This window comes from Diadema setosum, chromosome 5, assembly GCF_964275005.1.
Source record: "Diadema setosum chromosome 5, eeDiaSeto1, whole genome shotgun sequence".
Taxonomy (NCBI): domain Eukaryota; kingdom Metazoa; phylum Echinodermata; class Echinoidea; order Diadematoida; family Diadematidae; genus Diadema; species Diadema setosum.
In genome coordinates this window covers 12587665-12604909 of record NC_092689.1, presented here as the reverse complement: position 1 = coordinate 12604909, position 17245 = coordinate 12587665, and the positions used below count along the sequence as shown (strand labels likewise).

The window sequence follows — 17245 nt, the reverse complement described above, 5'->3', positions numbered from 1 at the left end:
AGATTATTGAAATTATAGGTGTAGGATTATGCTGCTGTTCCTAGTAGTGTGCAGAATTTTGATGGGATATCCTTGGAAGCATTCTAGAAGCTATAAAAACAAAGCAAAAAAACACATTCCCTACGGTTTCCACACTAGAAGTAGAATGATATATTATGTAATGATTACAATGTCGTAGAGCTATCATTTTGTTTGAGCATCTCATTGGCATTTGGAGCTCATATCTTGGCTTTTAGCATTCCCTGAGCAGCATGTTGAATGTGCTATTACATGATTGGTTAAATTAGCACAATCAAAGACAAGTGAACTTGCCCTCTAGGAAAGACTAGTTGCAGATACCATGAGCTTGAATCATGCTTATGATTACACAAACTCTGCAATCCTCATAAAATAATGGAGTTAGTCCAATATTTGGGCCCTGACTGAACATGAGACAGGCTCATCACCAAAACCAGCGGCAGGCAGCGGCTGAAATGAAATCCTCATCCTGGTTAATGCGATGCCAGCCAGGAAATGGCTCGGCGGGAGAGATTATCGCGGCATGCAAGAAAAGAAATAAAAAAAGGCTGCTCTTTTCAGACCTGACTGAGGAAATTTGCCTATATGGCTGTGATTAAAATGTCAATATCGAGGAGATATTGGTGAAAATGTTTCGGGGCTGGTGCAATGGAGGAGAATGCATGGCTGAGAGATCAGGAGGCAGAGAAACTAAATCTGGTGCATTATTTCATCTTTGGAAGATCCGACTCCAGGCCCTGGAATTATGTGGGCTGAGAGAAGCCGAATGCAGATTGTTATGTTAGAAATTGACATCATAGGAGAGGCAAGCCCACACTCTGTATGAGGAATGCAAGACAGCGCACCGTAACATCCATCCTAATTACTCCCTTGATGGCCTTTGCTGTGAATGAAAACTTATGAGAACATTGAATGATGACAGACCTGTGTTTTGTCTTTCCCAGTGATACCCAAGATCAAGGGGTAGACTATCAAGGCGTACGTACGTGATTCTATCCCTGCATGTGAATTTGAAAAGTTGAAAATCTGAAAGGAAGAACAAAAACTAATTTCCAGGAACGATGCTGTTAGCTCATAGGCTCCATTCTAGAATGTTACAATCTCTCTGTGTTCAATGCCAGGGAGAGAGAAAGAATAAGAAGCCCTGAAGATGAGTGCATACAGCATAGCAAGGGATAAAAGAGAAGGGGTATAAGAGTAATGCATGATTGTCATGAAATGATTACATGCAACGTATATATAATATATATTTATGTATGTATGTGTGTCTGTGTGTGTGTGTGTGTTTGTGTGTGTGTGTGTGTGTGTGTGTAATATCAGGATATTATGTGTGTCTCTCTCTCCTCTGTAGTGTCATTTGAATACGAATATATCCTAGGAATCTAACTCCCTGATTGGCCCTCCACTGTGATGTGGCCAGCCAATTACAAGCTAGGCGAACCCAAAGCGTGCCAGGAATGTCACAGTGTGACGCCAAGGATGATGCCCAAACTTCTTTGTTGCTTTCCTATACTCGTCAATTATGAATATAAATACATGTGTATGTGTCTGTAGAACTTGTATGCAATATGTAATCTAGAAATAACAGCAGTGGTCAGCCAGAGAATTGTAAAGTCTAACTCTTTATGTGCCACGTTCGCACGTCCGACTCAGTCGACGGCGTGCCAACTTCGCATATTCTGCTCAACAAACAAAGCCGCCGAAACCGATCGATAAATCGGCTAATCGCTGCTAATCCCGCGGCACAATGAAAGCGTATCTCGTGCTTTTGTTTCTCTCATATACGGCTTACATTCTATGTGGTGATTGACTATCAAGCGGTGTTCCCAACTAGATTTGCTCGTACGTTCTAAGTTACTGTCACGGTTTTACGTGCAAAAGTCATGCCTTTACAGTAATGTAGCAAGTGGTCATTTAAAAGAAAATTGAAAATAGATTTGTCATATAATTTATATCGAAACAAAGCTTGGCATTCCTCTTTCACTTTGCCTGCTATAATGCCCATCTTAACAGAAATTTGTAGAAGTTATAGAAATTGGAAAAACAGAATTCCTTCTCAAAGCATGACTACCTTCCTGTCTCAGAATAACGTGGCACACAGGGGGTTTCCACCGTGGCACATAAAGAGTTAAGAGGTAACATTTGATGAGTTTTGAAGAGTAAACTTTCCCTGCCATTCACAGAATCTGGTTTACATCGGTTACCTTCTGTCCTTCATGAAAAGGGTGCAGTTTGTCCCATTTCCTGTGTGGGAAGGGGCAAGAGCAACTGGGAAAACATAAGCACAGATGAAGGGAAAAAGAAAGATGGATGAAAGGGAGAAGAAAAGAAGGAATATGATGGAGAAAGAGGGAGAGAGTGAGAGCCATACGGCGGCGGCAGAGAGAACACAGAATGCAATTAGAGCCTCTTGCAGCTTTCTCTCGGCACATCGAGCATGAAATGTGGATCAGACGATTTCATGGAACCCGTCTTTGGGGAATGGCGTGTTTGGAGAACTGATCCCCGTATTTCATTAATCCGACCGTCTGCATCAAATGCCGTAACTTGTCTTTCTGCTTGGAGAGAAATCCAGAGCTCTATTATGTCCAGACAAATTGTTTTATGGATTTCACATGATGTCCTCAGTGTATTCAGGAGTGGTTTCTTGTGTTCATTTTTTTTTTTATCCAAAGAGTTCAAATTTCACTTGTTTTTTGTCATCGCTCCCATCATATTTACTAAATCTTCAACAACTTTTAGCAAGTGAATTCACCAATTTATGCCAGTCTTAGCAGAGCTAGGAAGAGCATTAAATGACTTAAACATGAAATGTTATGGAGCCAAAGGCTACTAGATGTTTCCCTAATGCTAGCATACAACACTACTTGTCATTAACATCAATTGTTCATTATTTTTCCTTAGCCTTTTTTTTCTTTTGAAAATGATATCATTTCAGTAAAGCATTCTTTGTTCACTATCTCTCAGGATAAATTATACTAATTTTCAAAGCACCATTTAATTCTGCTGCAAATATTGCCTGCTGTGCTTCTTTTTTTTTTGGGGGGGGGTGGAAAATTTTAAGAAGATGTTTGCACTAAAATGTGGGATAATATTTTTCAAAGCACGCTTGGCACCAAGACATATTGGTAAGGATCAAAGTAAGAAAGGAGCTGACACCAATTTTATTTTTGACTTACTGTAAGATATCCAGAGCAAAAATTAATGAGCAATTTACAGCTATCATTTCATATGAATGTAGCAGTAAGTCCTTCAATTCAGTTGTCATTATAACTGTGATGAGCTCACAAGAACACCTGTATGCCACTTGTTTTTTTGTTTTTTTTAAAGGCTGCAGTAATGTACATATATGTAGATAGTTGAGTGATAGATGTATAGATGGATGTTTGGTGTTGATTACATCATCAGGAAATGCATCATCAAATGAAGGAAAAGGAGATCATAAAACTCTCCAGACTTCAGACAGGATTTATATGTTTATCTCATGTCTGCTTCTTTTTGAGACAACTGCAATCACATGTGGGTCATCAGAGATGTGGTCTATCTCAGGATGTCAGGCAGTGGAGGAGGTGGAACCGGGCTCTTGCGTTACGTACAAGTGCTCTCTCTCTCCTGCCACTCAACTTGTATATCAACTTTCGTCTATCACTTTCCGCCTCTGCTTGCCTGCTTGCTTGCTTGATTGCCGGGCCCCGTTTGTTTCCATCGGAATACAGGAAGAACAACGTGTGGTACTTGTGGTGTCATGAGAAGCTTGAAGTTGGATGCCCCGTCTGTGGTGCCAAGCTTGCCGGTTTGAAAATGTGTTGCAAAAAAAAGCAAGACAAAACAGAACAAAACAAAAACTGACACTGGCCGTCGTCTGGTTGATTCGAGCTCTTTTTGTGCACTCATGTTCCCTTGTTACATGTTTTTCTTGTCGTTAATATGTAGACAAATGTTGGGAGTCGCCCTCAAATTTTACAGAAATATTTGAAGATGGGCAGGGTGGTTTACTTGAGTGGGCTGTTTCTCCTCTGTAGAAGCCAGTGTCCATGGCAGTTGAGCAAGTTTGAGTCAGGTAACTGGCAGAAAACGTACAATCATGAGAAATGGGGTAATTGTTCAAAAAAAACAACAACTCATAAGTCATAGTCATTTGCTGATTATCAATATTTGGGAAAAGGGAAATGGCAATCTGCATAAAGTTGAGAGGAGGGGATAGTGTGTTTTTGCACTAATGCCTCTGTTTGGCTGTGGGGGTACCAGTAGCGTAAGGAATTCATCCTATAACTAAAATTTGTTATTGTATTAAATCAAGATGAACATTGCACATGATAGCAAGTGCATTCTGTGGAATATACAATTCCATACTACTTTTAAGCATGGGATCACAACAAAAAAGTCAGATGATTATAGTATATCCCAGCTTATAAATATATCCCACTGAAAATCACTTGATTGCTACTGAAACATATACATGTACCTTGGATGTTTTGATATTCGATAATTCAGGATTTATTGCAATAATGCATTCAAAATCAATCCTGCTCTTTTGTGTAGAAGTAAGCATATGCAAATTCACACCATAGCTAATCTCTTCCTCTGTTGACTAGAACTTTACCTGTCTACTGCTTATACGAACAAACATTGATAAAAATATACATTTAATTTCTCATGAATTCCTTGATATTAGGCTCTTTTATGGTAAAAACAAGGAAATGTTCATACCACCTCCTCTTGAGTAAAAAAAAAAAAAAAGAAAAAAAAGAAAAGGAGGTGGTAAATGGGGCATTTCATCACCAGGACAGCACTTCTGCATCTACCAATATTCAGGTGGGATTGCGATATGTGCTAATTTCGGCTGTTGACATTTAAGGGAAAAGACATGAAAGGATTCGATGACATGTCTGGATTACTCCAGGCATTTTCCCAAAGGGGTTGATAAAATCATGCCGGGGTTGGTGGGAAAAATCACTCCAGTGCCAGCCAGCATTTGATATAGACGTATTGGTAATTTGAGTCATAATTATAACATTAAAATATGCACAACCAACAACAGTTATCAGAACTTTGATTTGGTGTTTGAAATTTTCAAAGTAATAGTACTAGCATCAAATATTGGTATTTTATCTACTGATAAATGTGGATGTGGGAGTTCGTTTCATCTAGCATTCTGCTGTTTTGCTTTTGTAGTATTTTTTTTATTGATTTATTGTATTCCTCTTCTGCTTTCTTAGTAGAATGTACCTAGCTTGCTTTAGTCCATGTGTTTAGAAATTCCCAGTCAAATGTTTTTTATCTTGTGTTGAGAACTTATTCCGCAATGGATATATATATAGTGATTATCATCTGTCGATCAGAACATAAATGACAGTAACTTCTAGTTGACTGATCGACTAATAGACATGTGCATACCTTTCAGAAAAGGGTTACTCCTAGTTTGAGAGAGCTTGCCACAACAGTTGCCTAGCATGGCAACAATTAATGGAGACAGTCTGGTTTTCTAGGTGTCAAACAGTATGCCATGGGAACCGGTGGGCTGAGTAAACATTCCGCTTGTTACAGGGTCATTTTGGTGAAAACGGTATCCGTTCGTTTAACATGATACAATAACTACACTTTAATTTGCAGAATATCCCATCATGAAAGAGTCTGTGACTGTAATTCAGTTTATGTAGCTTACGATGACAGCTCATTTGATGAACATATTGATATGTTGAATATACCCCATCAGGTAATCAATTACATGATAGAGGAGACATCCACGGAGAACATAAGCTACATACTGTCTACCCCTACTGGAACGGAAAAAAAAAAGATGTTGGAATATTGATTTCTTTTTACCACATGCATGATTTGACTTGCAGAGTTGTGAGACAATTTGCACCCCTCAGATAAAATTCTGGGAAGGAGGGAGAGGGGCTGCAATATAGGATCTTCTCCTTTCCATGCTAATGACCATGCATTCATGAAAATGTAAATTACCAGAGAGTTCAATAGATGTGTTCCAGCCTTATCGAGGGGAAGCTGTGACAGAAAAGAACAAACAAGACCACAACGAGCCTACAAGGAAAAGAAGTCCTCCGTGCCGCAGTACAGGTGCAAATGGAAATCTCGATCACCTTGCAGCATCGGAAACATCCCTAACCCACAAGCAATCGATCATTGAGAAAGGCAACACCAGCTGTGTTTCCCGCTGCAAGACTTCTGGCGGAATTGCTTCCGGAAATCTATGCGGAGCATCTCTGCCGTAGCCTCATATAGATAGATCCATAATACTTTGAACAAATCGTCAGAACTTCCCAATTTGTGTTTGATGTAGGTACATCCCCTTCTCTTGTCTTGTGTAGTTTGTTTTGGGGAGTTTTTGTTGCTGTTTTCTGACGGTGATGCAGATGGTACACCCAGGGGTATTTTTCCCCCGCCAATCTCTGTAATTTCCGCTCTCTGTAGAAGATTCAGTATGACCTGTAGGAGAGGTGACTTCAAGCCCTGCTTTTCTTTCCTGGCTCACATTGTGTGAAAGCCAGATGCAATGGCAGGCTCGATACTTTAATATTTCAAAGAATTATTCACTAGTTCGCGAAGAACGGAACATACTGAACCACATGTTATGTGTGAAATAGAATGCATCATACCTCACAAGATGCTAGGGCTTACAGGAACATGTGTGGCCTTGATTTATGAGAATCTCATTCCAGATAGGAATCCAAAAAGATTCTCACTTTTCTCTTTCAAATGTGTTCACAATTTTCAGGAGGAAACTCTTTCAAGTTCAAATTTCTGCCTTCCCTCATGCTCAATTGCACCAGTTCCCTGAACAATTATCAGTTCTATGCCAAAGTTTTTATTGAATTATCTCTGAAGCGGTGGTGTGGGGGGTAAGTAACGTCATGTCAAACCAATGCTGGCCAGGGAAAAAGGAAAGGAGATAAGGTTTGTGAAACCCATAACAGCAAAGTGAAAAAAAAAAAAAGAATCCAGCTTTTACTTTCCTTACTGAAATTGCATTCATAAGTGTGATCAATTTTGCTGTGGGGCTTGCCGATATTGTCATGCCATTGCCAGAAATTTAAGAAAAAAAATGTAGATAATAAAGATAAGGTTATATTTAGATTTTGATGGTACATGTACCATGAAACAGGCAGACACTTCATGGCGAGGCATGCCCAGCTTGGGCCGATGCAGCAGCGTTGCATCTCGAGTGCTAAAATATTGGCTGCCTGGCTGTTGATACAGCAGTGTTGCCATGGCAACTGATTGCAGGCCGATGAAGTAATTCCTGTATTGTGTGGTCTCTGATCAATTGTCTTTTCATCCCTTCTTTTTCTCCACATTTTTGCTGGCAGGGAAATGTGGACGTGCACTGCCATAGCTTTCTGATTCACATCACTTCTTTGATTTTCTTCACATACAACACAGGATTTTTAAGATGCTTTTGTTGTTATTGTTCTTTGAGTCGGAAGAGTGTTTGATGAATTATTCTGGAATAAAGCTGAATACTGTGTTAGCCATATACTTCCATCGTGCAACATGGGGAATTGTCGCTAGTGGCAATGGGGAGTTTCATAGGATGAAGTCTGATAAGCATTTTGAATTTCATGCATTTTCGTTTCTGGTTCAATAATTCACTGATTTGTTACTTTCATTCTACGGCTTTTTTTGTTGTTACAAAGCGTAATCTATTCCTAGGGAAAACTCTGCCTGTAAGTGTTTAAGAAGAAGATGGAGCTAACATCTAAAAAGCATTGTCAGAGTGAATTTTATTGTCAATCACTCATCGCATTTTGTCGGATACGCTCCCCTCATATTCCAAAAACGGGGGAGCCGACCAGCCCGTGCAATGGCTTGATAAATGATGCACACGAGGTGAAGCGAAAGAGGAAAGATGCAGGCAGGGATGGAAGCTAAGAGCTGGACAAGATGCTGGCAACCTCCCTTAGAGATGAGCCTGCCTTTCGTGAATTGCCGAGTCGATTTGACCCCTGACCTGCATTGAAAATCAACCCTCTCAAAATGCCCTTGCTTCCAAAAGCAAGTGGTTCACAGACAGGTGTAAGAGACAAGCAAGCAGTTTTTAATCAGTTTGATAAAGAAAAAAAGAAGAGGCAATCATGCATTTGTTTGTAACAAGCTCAAATTCATGCGACACTTGCCAGATTTGACAAACTCCCAATTCCTCGGTGCATATGCATTACGCTTCCTTTTCAAAACCCTTCTCCAGTGCATTTGGCCGTGTTTCATCGAATAGCCATTCCGGAAGCGCAGCGATCCAGCGGACATTGTAGTTGATCTTCCACTCTCCCCGCAAGGCGCTGGTTTTTCTTTACACTGTCGGTCACGCATTACAAAGGCAGTCTGGAGTCGCGGGCCCACCAGTGTAGGGAGAAGAACATCTTGCCAGTTAAGTTTCAACAACACTTGCGCATCTAGAAAATTAGTGTTTGCCAGCGAAGCAGAGTCTCAATAGGTAATATTAGACATTGATGCTGATTGAAGAGGTGTATAAACACCACCACCTCCCCCAGCCCCCCCCCCCCCACCAATGGAGAGATAGCAGAACCCTTCCGTACTCCAGTGATGTGTTGTGAATCTGTCAGCCTGTTTCCTTGGCATCGTACATTGCCCTTGTTTTGTTACAGTTCCTCAGCCTAGATATTTTTCTTTGACTTCTCTCCCTTCTCTTGGAGTAGAATGCAAATTTGGCAGCGAGAATATTGTCTTTACGCTGTGCTTTGGGTTTTTGAAACATTGCGGAAGTATTATTTGCAGGGTTCGGAAAACACTGCCATAATTGCCAAGCTCCTTCATATACCTCAACATTGCATTCTGAATTTCTTTAGCTGACTTTCTTCCTTGCAGCCAGTACCTATCCTTATTTGGAGTCACTGCAAACTTTACAGATTTGCTGCAGTTTCTCAGCATCAATATTCTTCATTATTTTTGTTTCTTTTCTCCTGGAGATGAATTCATAAACTGGAGAGAGGATCAACTTTATCCCATGGATGATGTCTATATTTGTGATATGGCAAAAGTTGCAACTACCTTCTGGTATAAGTTTGGAATTTATCATAATGATGGATATATACTTGCATTTTGGGTTGATATGAACTTAATAGATGCTTTCAGGATTCCATGGAAACCATGATACGATCCATCTAGATGTTTCATGGACTGTAACTTGGGTGAAAAATGTCTCCTGAGCAGCCGCTATTTCTTTCATCTTCATGTCTCCACCCCTAAGGATGCTGAAGATGTTATTTCCTTCCTCTAGTCGTCACTCAGATAATGATCCATTGAATTGATACCCACCAAACCCTCGGCTCATAAATGTTGAAGAATTTGCGTGGATGAAGCACTTCATCAGGGGGAGACCGCAGAAGACATCTTTACGTCACTCCAACTGCAATTTGTGTTAACTGTGTCATTACCGTTAACCATCGACAATTGAGGGGCTGTTGGATTTCCAGCCAAATATCGAAGAGTTCATCCCGCTCTTGCTCCTCTTACCAAACCGGATTCTAACTCTCGCTGCCGGATGATAAGCTGCTGCCGGGTGGCTTTAGCCTTGCTTCAGCATTCTCCGTGATTCGGACGAGATTGAAATGGCGTATTACAAGCGGAACCCACATTATTATCACTCCAGCTCCTGGGATCGAAGGCTCAAGTACCGGTCATGTCCAATGCCGTATAACGCCCTCGACAATGTGAGTAAAAGACAACCTTGTGTTATATTCTTCTACCTGTTCAGTCAAAATGAAACTTCATTCATCAACTGTATTTTTCTTGTCTCAGCATTGCTTAAAATTACACCAGAAGAAATGTATGAAATTACTAGTTTTCATGTTATACATTTGCTACCGTATACATTAAAAAAAAGAATTGTATGTGTGAATATGGCTTTAGACAAATCATGCTTGCCATCCGCAGTCATGTGACTTCTGAAAATGTCATCCATGATCTCTCAGATATTGACGAACAGAGTGCAATGCCCCGGATGACATCACATACCAATGAGCCAGAGATAGAGGGGGATGGGGGGGGGGGGTGGGAATGAGAGTTCACTCACCACTGTGCAATGCCGCTAGAGAAACAATGTTATTAACTTCACCTCTTCCCTCTCCCACCCGCCCAATACCTCCCCAAATTGGCACCACAGGGGCCTGTGGGCAGAGGGGTGTTTCCTCCTGTCCTAATAGTCTCTTCTCTCTGACACCAGAGAGAGAGAGAGACGGAGTAGGAAGAGGGGAAGAGGAACATGCAGCCATCCTCCTACGAGTTTTATTCTGACTGATGATGGGAAAGTGTGTTTTATGACCACTTTTTTGTTCCCCCCCCCCCTCATCCACCTAGGAGTTTCAAATTCAAATGGGATCATAAAGAGGGCAGTTTGGCTGATTTATGACCAATCTGTGCCATCGCACCCAAGAATAGCAATATCAATCACAATTTATCTATTTCTTCAGCTCATAACTCCATCCACAACCTTACCATTCTCGTAGTTACTATTCCCCTAGTCCGCTTTCCACAGATTTCAGTCATACACATCTTTGTTGATGGCTTTTTTTCTCCTTCTGAAAATGACTTTTAATAGATTTAAAAAAAAGTGAATGTTTGTTTTGTTTTGTGTTTTCCATGACAGGTTTATCTGAATGGACAACTTTTACATCTCTCTCCGTTACTGAAGATATGTTTGATTGATGAAACTTTGTTGTTATATTTTCAACGCTAACTTACAAATTGTACAATTTGCATTTTGCACCCCATTTTTCTCATGAATATTCTTTACCACAAGCTCCTGGCTCTGTTGCCATTTCAGTGAAGGAGTATTCTTGGGCCCGGGGGTAGGGAAGGCAATTGTTCCAATTCTTTGGGCTGAGATCACCCCAATCTCTGTGTAGCTCTCCACTCTAAACAGGGCATGCGCAAGCCATCTTGGAAGGCCCGTGTCTTTCTCCGTATGAATGAAGAATTGACTTTCAGCAGCGCACGAGGCGGGTGCGCCACGGCTGGCTACAGGGAGGGCTTGCCAAAGCAAACATCATTTCTTGGGCAAACTTGCAAATTTCCTTCCATAATCAATCAACCCCATGAACATTCTATTTTTTCCAGCCACCTCAGTCTCAAAAAAAAAGAAAGAAAGAAAGAGGAAGACAAGAGAGGAAACACGGATGCTAGTTCTCTGAAGAGAGTAGTTAGACCCTGAGGAGCCTAGCCGCAGGATGAAGCAGGGTTTAAGATGGTGTGCCTTTGGATTAAGAGTGATGGGCAGCTTCTGAAGCCCACTTGAGAAAATGATAAAACACCCTGTTATACATTAACTAAGTGATGCACTGTGTCCTTGACTGTTTCCATGGCAACCGCCTCCTTCCTCTCCTGTGACTCAGATACATTCTACATCAACTCGCAGTTTCAGGGTGACTAATTGATCTCGTTTATAGTGAAGAATAATGTTTGAGTAATGTTTCTGTTCCTTTTGGTCCAGTTTTGTATGTGCTGCTCCTTCGCCACAAGGCAGTAAACCAGGTACCGCAACCCAACTCAGGTTTATTGCATTTTCCTAAAGTTCAAAGTTAATTAACCTGAAATTTGATTCCAGTAATAAAAACAACAAAACAAAACAAAACAGAAGCCAGCATATGTCTGCACACTGCATGTGATTGTTGGATCAAATTGGAAATGGTCAACCTGTTCATCAATTTAAAATCATTTGACATAATGCAATGATCCACGTCAAAATATAGGAGGGTGGTTTAGGAGGAGGAGATGATATGTGGTGTTAGATGGAGACAGGGGAACCCCTGCTGGAAGGCATCAAGACTACCGGTCCCTCCCCGCACCCCTTCTTACCCCCAGCCAATCTGGTCTCCTACCACCCAGGGGTGGTAACACCAGACACAATGTTTCCGGAGACAGATTGGCTTCCAGGGACCTGTGGCAGCCAACTGATTTGGTTCGGATCGAAGAAGTTGTCGAGTAGTCTCTCATGAACAGGAGTTTTCAGGATTGCATGCGGGTTTGCATTTGCCTTTCTGTAGTTTTTGTGGTGTTGTTGCTGTTGTTGTTGTGTTGTTGTGTTGTTGTTGTTCTTGTTGTTCTTGTTGTTTTGGGGTGTTTTTTTTTTTTTTTTTTTTTTTTGCAGTAGCAACCTTTCAGCATACCAAGGTGATACAAGGGATATCTGCCACAATTTGTTTTAAATTATTCTTTTTCGATTGTCTCATTCTTCCTTTCTACTTACTTTTTTTTATGAAATCACATCAGCAAATGCTTGAACAGAAGGGAAAATATAAAAATATGAATCTACACAATTCAATCCAAAAGAATTGTCAGATTGTGAGAGCTCTGAAAATGCTGCTGGCAAGAGTCTTTTAGTTAAAAAAACTTATCAAAGGAAATACTTACAATGAAGATGTATATGCCTTTGTCTATGAGAGAAGTCTTAACAGAATTTATAACTATTTGGAAGCTTACATCTGCTTCTTTTCTCTCTTTTTTTAGCCATTTTTGTAGCAAGTAGTATTGTTCATAGAATAATCACATCAAGTCAAATTTTTGCTTGTAAAACAATTTCTAGTCTTCCCAGGCAGTTTGAAAGATGACAAAAAGCCCTGACAAGTGCCAAAATGTGACGCCAGTCCTGTCAAACTGCTGCAATATGATCGTGTAATTCATTTATGATGGGCCACATTAGTGGCCCTAATTGGGGTTTTTTTTTTCACCATGGTATTCAATTCACGTAATATCTTCATCATAACATGAGCAGTTTGTCTTGACTGGGCATTTCTGGCACTTTTTTTCAGTAATTTGGAGTTATTTGTCATTTTATAAGTTGTTGCTGTTTATTAGATTGACACATTTAGAATTGCATAAGATACTCCCCAGAGTGAAATTCACGGAGCCAAACAAAGTTTGGATTCATCTGAGACTTGTTGCTATGGAGACTGGTATCAGTGAATTCCTTTCTTCATTTTTCCCCATCTCTGTTTCACTTTCTCTGTCTCCCTCTCTCCCTCCATCTATCTCTATCTCTCTTTTCCTCTTCTCTTCTTTTCCTCTTCTCTTCTTTCCCAAGTGTTGTCTATGCTGTTACTTTGATCTCTCCATAGATCAGAAAAGGCAGTGGTTCTTGCTGTTAGCGCTTCAAAATCTGAAGAAAACTATTTAAAACTCACACAGAATTCCACTCTGAATGAATGCACATTTGTGATGTGTTGGGTTATAATGTTGTGAATCCCCATGATAAACTTTGTGCAGACTCTTAGCCTCTGCTCAAGGCGTAGCATTATGTAGTAGAATTAATACTTTGCCCCACTTGCCTGCACCTGTAAAGAGATAGTTGGATGGCAATCGAAGGCTAATGCAGCAGCATTTCTGAGATGATTGGAAGTGGGTGTCAAAAGGAATTCCAGACGTAGCTCGAGCATGCATTCATCCGGGGAAGCACTGCAAAATTGAAATTCATCTACTGAAAATTATGCCACGGCCCTGGTGTGTCCCGTCCCATTCCCCCCCCCCCCAACCTCCGGTTTTCGGTAACCGAGGAGACCGCTTTCCGTGTTTACATTAGCGCGCCCGAATGGCTCATGTTAATTCATCGGTAAGTCGATCGGGCCGGGGCGGATCATCGGGATAGAAATGACTTCTTTAAGGGTCGAGATCTAGAAGAGACGGCTCTATAAGAAGTTTGGAATCTATTTTTCTCTTTTTCTCTCAGTGTCTGGCGGATTCCCTCCAATTAGTCACGTGCTGTATCAAATTTTCTGGCTGTAAGAGAGAAGTGTTCCAATTTCTCTTGTGCACAGAACAGACTCTAACCCGTTGAGGACGAGTCCCGAGTATACTTGGGCAAGCGTCTCTGGGAAATGCACGTTGCGGCAAAATCAAACCGTCCTCAACGGGTTAAGATCCCCTCCACCCTGCTCCACACAGTCAGTCCTAGCTTGAATTGAAAGTCTGAATTAAGCCAGTGACATTTAAGAGGAATAGTCCTCGACTAGATCTACATTTCTAGCGTGGTTAAGTATAAACTATATCATTTGCCAGCCAGGACCTGCATTAATGCTCACCCGCCAATAAGTGGGTTAGACTTGAATAATACATTCATGGCATCATTGCATTGAAGCAAATGTGTCAGGTAACAGTTCAGGCCAGTTGTTTTATGCATTTCTCTATAGAAAAACATTAAGCATTGTATCTACTGCTTCCAGGTCATTTTTTTATTAATATTTGCACTTCTTCTTTCTTGTGTAAAATATGTTAATAAAATATGTAAATAATCTTCTTTGTAAATATGAATTTTTGTTTTTTCCATTGAGAATTATGAGTGTGAATTAAACCAAGTTTATCATCAAGGATTTAAGAAATGTATGCAAATTACACATTCAATCTCTGTTGAAAGTGGTATAGAATGTTTGTGCTCATAAATTCATGCATTATATTTATGTTTTTACTTCTGTGATCTGAAATAATACCTCCTTACTCCATCTGTAACAGATAAGCAGATATAGAGAGATAAATATAATGTACATATACATTCCAACAATTGATGTTAAAGATTTTTTTTTTCATTATATTTTATTGCTCTGTAGTGTAAATATAATGTACATATACATTCCAACATTTGATTTTAAAGATTTTTTTTCATCATGTTTTATTGCTGTGTTACGTGCATCAAAATGCCTTGTCATCAATGTGATCAGCGGTAATTCATTTTCATAGTCATAGCGCAGTCTGCTGGAGGGTGTGTGGGAAGGCTTAAGAGAGCACTTGTGGGAAAAAAGCCTATTTTCTTGAAGGTCAATTAGTACTTGGTCCTTGTGACATTATGACAGCTTCGTTGCCTGTGGCTATTTGTGAGTAGCCTGAGAGGATGGCCTTGGTCTTGGTGCTCGGGATGAGGATCAGATATGCCTGGAGAAGTGATACCTTGAGGTGGGAAGGAGTACACTCAGAATGAGGGAGAGTCTGCAATATTGTTTGTCAAGATCTTCATCGGTGGTGAGACAGGTTGAAGAGCTCGAGAGCTGTGAAGAGGGGGAACAGGATAGCAACGGTGCACATGATGTTAACGATGATGATGATGATGATGATGATAACGATGATGATGATGATGATGATGAGGATGATGATAACGATGATGATGATGATGATGATGAGGATGATGATGATGATGATGATGATGATAACGATGATGATGATGATGATGATGATTGATGATGATGAGGAGGATGAGGATGATGATGATGAGGATGATGATGAGGATGATGGTGATGATGGTGATAATGGCGATGATGGTGGTGATGGTGGTGATGATGGTGATGATGACGATGATGACGATAGTTGTGGTGGTGATGATGATGACGTTGATGATGTTGATAACGATGATAATGATGATGTTGATGATGATGTTGATAACGATGATGATGATGCTGATGATGATGATTGAAGATAGTAGTAACAATTATTAATGAGATGAGATAGAGATGGATGATGGTGGAGAAGATAGTTTTAATGATGGAACTACTGATGCATTGACTGACTAAAACCACCTAAGTTTTGTTAAACTTTGGAAGAATGACACATGTTTAATTGAACCTTCTGTTTTTGTTTTTTGTTTTGTTTTTTCAGTTGACTCATGTGACTCCTAATTATTTGAGTCGTCTTCATTTCCAAAGTAGATTTGCCAAGTGTGGAGTAGAAAATTATCAATGCTTGTAATGTTGACTTACCTTGCTGGAACTATCTCTCAAGAGCCGAAAAGCTTTTCACTCGAACACTTGCATATTGATTAGATTTTAGTGTGAGTATTATGAGGGCATCCCCTTTACAACACACACAAATTTTACTTCATCCCAAGGTTCAGGTTTCAGTGTTTTCCCAGGCATAATCCTCTTTGTGGTAATCTCAGCCTCACTGATGCAAGGAGATGCCCTGCGCCGGCAAAATTGGTGCAGCGATACGACAGTGATACCCTGGCAGAGATAATGCATCGGTGGGAAGCCTCATAAGAAACAAAACAAACAAACAAACAAAATAAAACAGGTACAGTTGAACCTCTATTAACCGGCCTCCCTTTATCCGGATCTCTCTATTATCCGGACGCAATCTCGCCGTGATTTTTTTTAAATAATTACGGGAAGAAAGGGGGATTCCCACAACTCCTTGAGAACTCCTACCCAAACACACATGAATTACATATTACTTCCAATATGATTAACATACATTGCATCAAATTTCCTTCCAAATTGGTTACCTTCAGACATTTCAACATCCCGAAACATCCCCAAATGTAACAATGAAAAGGTTGCAGTATACACATTACTACATGTGGTACTACAATGGGCTACATCAGTACATGTGTATGTATATGTACATGTATAAAGCATTGAGTCTCCCGTATCCGGCCAAATCCCTTATCCGGATGAGCCCCGGTCCCGACTTGTCCGGATACGAGAGGTTCAACTGTATATGTTTGTTAGAAGAAGAGCCCGTCTCCCTATGCTGGCTTCCTTAAATAAGACTGATTCCATAACGATATCATTGGAAGTTGAGGTTACAGAAGGAAAAGGGGAACATTAAGTGGGTGTATGTGATTACTTTTCCAAGAAGGTTGCAGGCAATAAGACCATAAAAAGAGGCATCTTTATCGTAATGATATAAAAGGGGGGTAAAAAACGTAGAGGAAGGGAAAGAGAAGGGAAATAAATGAATGCCGACAGGCATTAAACTTGCAAGTAGTTGCTATTTTGGGCCGAGATCAATTCCAGGTTTTGGTTTGCATGCATGCTGCTTTCCAAGTGGGATGCAAATTGATTTTTTTTTTCTCTGCGTCTTTGCATTTCACCTCTCTCCCTTTCCTCCAGCTTCAGATTGTCAACCCCCCCCCCCCCTGAAAGAAAAACACACATTTCACATGCACCCTTATTGTATTCATCATGAAGAAGAAACAGTCTTCCATGTTGTAGATTAACTCTATTCCAGGAAATCAGCAGCAGCCTTATTAAGAAATAGTATGCTTCGAAGTAGACCTCACTGCTCTTCTATCACTATCAACTTTTTTCCGCAGAGCTAAAAGAAGGAGAAGCTGTTAACACTAAAAGTGGAAGTTTTGTTGCCTGAAACTGTAGCCACACAGTATTCACAAGCCAAAGCCATAGGGGGAGCAAAAATGGAGGGAAATTCAACATATCAAAGAAAACTACTTCAAGATTAAACACACACGTAAGCAAACATGCATACAAGC

At 40.4% G+C, this 17245-nt stretch overlaps 1 protein-coding gene across 1 annotated transcript in view; it reads left to right on the top strand.

Moving 5' to 3' along the window:
- LOC140228524 (uncharacterized) overlaps nucleotides 1-11980 on the top strand; it is a 456303-nt gene extending 444323 nt beyond the window's left edge. Inside the window, exons 12-13 of the mRNA XM_072308758.1 lie at nucleotides 10919-11034; nucleotides 11857-11980. Coding sequence (XP_072164859.1) covers nucleotides 10919-11034; nucleotides 11857-11980 — 240 coding nt within the window. The remainder of the gene's footprint in view (nucleotides 1-10918; nucleotides 11035-11856) is intronic.
- Nucleotides 11981-17245: the final 5265 nt, after the last annotated feature.